This window comes from Buceros rhinoceros, unplaced genomic scaffold, assembly GCF_000710305.1.
Source record: "Buceros rhinoceros silvestris isolate BGI_N320 unplaced genomic scaffold, ASM71030v1 scaffold47379, whole genome shotgun sequence".
In the NCBI taxonomy this organism is placed as follows: domain Eukaryota; kingdom Metazoa; phylum Chordata; class Aves; order Bucerotiformes; family Bucerotidae; genus Buceros; species Buceros rhinoceros.
In genome coordinates, this window is record NW_010432964.1 from 1 (window position 1) to 4,957 (window position 4,957).

The 4,957-nt window shown below is 53.2% G+C and overlaps 1 protein-coding gene across 1 annotated transcript; it reads left to right on the forward strand.

The window, feature by feature from the left end:
• Positions 1-197: 197 nt before the first annotated feature.
• SRM (spermidine synthase) lies at positions 198-4,861 on the forward strand (the record flags this gene model as incomplete). Its single annotated transcript, XM_010143940.1, has 6 exons — positions 198-290; positions 1,499-1,652; positions 2,512-2,595; positions 2,924-3,069; positions 3,645-3,767; positions 4,352-4,861. Coding segments are annotated over 6 exons (618 nt in total), but the record flags the coding sequence as incomplete, so codon positions are not given.
• Between the last annotated feature and the right edge of the window lie 96 nt (positions 4,862-4,957).

Below are 4,957 nucleotides of genomic sequence, written 5' to 3' on the forward strand. Positions count from 1 at the left end.
GGCTTGCGTCCCTGGCGCACCTACACGTGGTGCTTGACAGAGCGTGGCCCTCGTGGGCCCCCCGAGCACGTCTCCGGGACGGGGCGGACGCGGGGAGCTGCTGGCTGTCAAGCCGTTGTCTTCAGGCCGAGCCGTGGGAGTTGCCCCGTGAGCCGCCCCTGCTGATGGCTGGTTTTCTGCCCTCTCTCCTCTCCCAGGTGCTGATCATCGGTGGCGGCGACGGGGGAGTGCTGCGAGAGGTGGTGAAACACCCCGCCGTGGAGTCCGTGGTGCAGTGCGAAATCGATGAGGTGCGTTGGGCTCCCAGCAGCGCGGAGGTGCCCCGGGGCTTCAGCCGAACGGGCCGGCTGCCCCGCGGAAAGCAGCGCTCCGTCACAGCATCTGCGGAGCTGCTGCCTCACCTGCTGTCCCTCGTCTGCAGCGAGTGCGTTTGCTGCCGGTTCTGCTGCATGACACTGACAGCGCCACCTCTTTGCCTTACCAGTCATCTACGTGGCAGCTGGCTGCTTCTTTCCTGTGATTTCTTTCACACGCGTTCGGTAAAGGCCCTTCCCGGCCGGCCCTTCCCGGGCCAAGCTGGGGATGTGGATGGAGCAGGAGAGCTCTAGCTTGTGGAGGTGCTGCTTTCCCCTCTCCCCCGATGCAGACCAGAGTGCTGCTCCTGCAGAGGACGGTCGCTTTGTTAAGCAGCCTCCTGCGACTGAAAGCAGGAAATAAGTGGAGGGGTATTTGTTTCCGAGGTAGATGGGCTAGTCCTCCTCTCGGCCAGTTTGTTCTGATGTTTTCCTTTCTGTTACAAAGTTTTGCTGTCTCCTGAAATTGAGGCTGTATTAGGAGTGGGAAATGCTGCTATATGAGATTGTTCTCTGCCTGCCGAGCTAAGTAGGCGTATGTGCCTGGTTTTGAACAAGCACTGCCTGACACCAGCATATTTTTTTGCCTCTGCCAGCTGTGAGAAGCTGGTAGTGTTCAGTACAATTGCTGGGCCTAGTGCAGTGGCTGTCTAACCATTTGAGACAGAAAATTGTATCTCATTGGGGGATCGGTATATGCTTGTAGAGCAGAGGTGGTGATGTTTCTCATCTTACATCGGAAACCTGATGGCATGGTTTTATTTAGGAAAGAAGAAAAGGAGTCTTTAGCTGAGATCACCTCTGCAAGCGATGTCCGTAGGGAAAAGGAGCACAGAGTAGTTAGATCTCTAATCATACTCTCTTAGTTCCTCAGGAAGCTTTTGAAGCTCCAAGCTGTTCTTGTTGAGTTTGGCAAGGACAGACCAACAGTGTCACTGAACCCTGAGGCCATAGGAAAGGGCTGAGCATAGCTTGTCGGCTAAAGATGCTGACAGCTCTTGAGGATCTAGCTAGCAGGTCCGGTTTGTGCTGAAGGCATGGAAGGAAATGACTCACTGTGCTGTTCTTTCAGCTGCAGCTGCGTAGTAGCCTGAGAGGGAGCTCCTGTAGCCCCCGCTGACCCACTTGTGCTCTCTGTGTTGCAGGATGTGATCCAGGTATCTAAGAAGTACCTGCCAGGGATGGCAGTGGGGTATTCCAGTGCTAAGCTAACCTTGCACGTGGGAGATGGTTTTGAGTTCATGAAACAAAATCAAGAAGCCTTTGATGTGATTATCACGGACTCGTCAGACCCCATGGGTAAGAATTCTGGCCATAAATGGGCACTGCTTTCCACACTTCTCCTTTTCGCCTCGCCTGCCTCTTGGAAGCAATGCCAGCCTGCCCAGGCTCCTTTCAGGTGAAGAGACTGTCGCTGAGTTGGTTCTTTTGGTAGAGAAAGGGAAGGATGAAAACCAGAAAACTGTATTAGCAAGGCTTCAAGCCAGCTGTCATGTTTCTCTCCTCAAAATTCAACTCCAGTGGCTATGGCTTCTGGCAGAGGGTTGATCCTTGAGGCCAGCAGCCCCATGGGGGATACAGCACCGTGCTGGCGGAGGTAGCTTTGCGTATGTGCCCGCTAACGAAGCAGTGGCTCACAGGCTCTTGGTGTAGCTCCCTAGCCTAAAGGTGGCTGCAGTGAGGTTGCACTCACTTCCTGAAGGGGAAAACTGAGGATAGAGTGGGACTGAATGTAGTTATGGTGCCTCGTTTTAGGGACCAAACGAGGTGTGCCTGAGTCACCTTCACTCTTGCTATAGTCAAGAGAGAGAGAGGCGTCTCTAGAAGGCAGTCTGGAGCAGAAGGTCAGTTTGAAAAAAAAGTGCTCACTGAAGCAAGAGGTGGCTGCTAGGACTATCTTTGATAAAGGAACTGGACTTGCTTTGAGCAAAGCTAAAATCCCAAAGGTTTTGCTGTGCTCAGTGCAGGCTGGGGATCACCCAGGGCCAAAACTTACTGCTTCCAGATTATCTCCAACACTTGCGATTACTGAAAAGCCATTTGAAACGTCTTTTTCCAGCGCAGTCCTGTGCAGCCTGGGCAGTCAGAAAGCTCTCAGGAGCCTGCTGTCTTAGTCTCTCTCTCTAGACATGTGTCTTTACTCTCTTCTCCTTCTCAGGTCCTGCAGAAAGCTTATTCAAAGAATCTTACTACCAGCTGATGAAGACAGCCCTGCGAGAAGACGGGATTCTTTGCTGCCAAGGTGAGGCTGCTGTCTCTGGGCAGAGGCTGATGCCAGATCACTGCATGCAGAGTGTGAGGCACAAAGGGGACTCTCATCCTGGGGAGACTTGACGCAGGGAGCAAAACCCATTTCAGCTCCCAGCTGCAGGAGCGGTTTAGATCTACATACGTCAGCTTGTTAACTGCTGGACTGTGCTTCGTAAAACTGGCGTAAGGGTCTTATCTTGCCTTTGAAACCGCAAGAGCTGTGCGGAGCCGAGCAGGTTCAGGCTTGGCCCCGCCGTTAACCTGGCACGGAGAAGAGGGGCAGCTCTCACCCTGCATTCTGTCTTCCTTTGTGCCGGTAGGCGAGTGCCAGTGGCTGCACCTGGATCTCATTAAGGAGATGCGTCAGTTCTGCAAGTCTCTCTTCCCCGTGGTGGAATACGCCTATTGCACCATCCCCACGTATCCCAGCGGGCAGATTGGCTTCATGCTCTGCAGCAAGAACCCGGTGAGTTTCAGGCACCTGAAGTGCCCTTTTCCGCTCCCTGGGAGCAGCCGCAGAGCAGCCTCAGGCTGCCCCTCGCAGAGCCTGAGCTGGGCCCCCAGGCTCTCCCAGCTCAGGGGCTCCAGACTCGTGCTGAGCCCTGGCTCTGCCAGCCCAGCGCCCCAGAGCTGCAGCGCAGCTTGCTCAGTGCTGAATGAAGTGCAGAACTGACCAGCAATGTGAGCAGTTGCCTTAGAAAAGGATGCAGTTTTCTCTCTACTACGACAGACTTGGAAGGGAGGAAGCTAATACTAGTTTCCAGAGCCTGTTAAAGCTTTAGCTCATTGATGCGGCCTGGTGTGAAGTACCTGCTTGACCAGAAACAGCAAGCGACTGGCCATCTGCTCGGGCAGAGGTCTCCAAGTGAGAGTCAGTGTTAGGGTGTGGGCTGGTAGCTTGTGTCAGAGCACTGAGGTCTGCTCTCTTCCCCGTCTGCTGCAACCCGTCATGCAACCACTGTGTTGGTTTGGGGAGGCAGCAGCACTTCTGCTGCATCGGGTTTATCTGAGCCACAGAGCTACCTGGCTTCCTCTTTGCAGAACACGAATTTCCGGGAGCCTGTGCAGCAGCTGTCACAGCAGCAAGTAGAGGAGAGGAGTCTGAAATACTACAACTCGGACATTCATCGGGCAGCTTTCATTCTGCCGGAGTTTGCACGGAAGGTAAGCACTGTTGTGCCTCTCTTCCTTCTCCAAGGAAGAGGTGTGGCTTTTCTTTGACAGGAGTGGGAGTACAGAGGAGTGAGGATTTCCTGAAGCCCTAAAGGCTTCTGTGGGCAAGTTGGAGCAGGACAGCATTTTGTATGACGGAGCAGGCTGTGAGTCAGTCTGGGGAGACTGGAGTTCAGTTTGGAACTGTTCTTTGGGTTGATGTCCCATGCCTCGATGGCAGATGGCTCCTACTTCACCTACCAAAACCAAGAGCCTGTAAAACTGGTATTTCCCATTGCAAAGCTCCAAGTCTTAGACAAAATGTGGTTGTGGTTTCTAGCGCAAGCCAGAGGGTAAAGAAGGGATGCTGTGGCATAGTTCAGTCAGCCTTCTGGAAGGATGGTCTGTATTTCTGCATCATTCCGATATCTGCTAACTGGGTTGCAACCGCAGGTTCCAGAAAAAAAACGCCTTAGAGTGTCCTTGGGACGAAGGCAAGTGCCACGGTTGTGTTTCAGAGCTGTATTTCCACTGAGGGCCAGCAGAGCTGCAGCGAGGTCCATCCTGACCCTTTCCTTGTCTTTGCCTGTCTCCAGGCCCTGAGCGATGTGTGAGACTGAGAAGCTGCTTCCTTCCTTCAAGTTGGACCCTGAGATCGTCAGTGATGTGGTTGGGACCTTCCCAGCAGACTGCAGATTTGTTCTCCACTGTGTGGGATTGTTTAACCCTTTGCCAGCCAGCATTCCCTTTAATGAGATGTTAAAGATGATGGGGCATAAGCCAGATAAGACTATTGAAAAGGTCCAGTGACTTGTTACATGAGGTCAAAACTGTTCTTTCCAGTGCTGGAAACGTAAGATGTCTTTTTCCTTTCTCTCCTCCTCGTGCCCGTGCTAAATTCTCTCCTCCCCGTGCCCCCCTGCCACTGACATGGTGTATTTATAACTGACACTTATTTCTGTCTGGTGATCTGAAAGCTGGGAAGAGCCCAGAAGGGTCACTGACTCAGCCTTAAGCACAGAGAGCGAAAGCTTTGTGCGCTGTTAGCTTGCTCTCTCCTAATGGGAGCTCCCTGCTGCTGAGACGTTTTGACTGGTGACAAGTCTGAGCCTTCATGTCCCACTGCCCTCCTGCGACACCTGCACTGTCCTGCAGCACAGCTGGAGAAGTCACAGTGCAAACTGTTGCCATTCACAACAGGT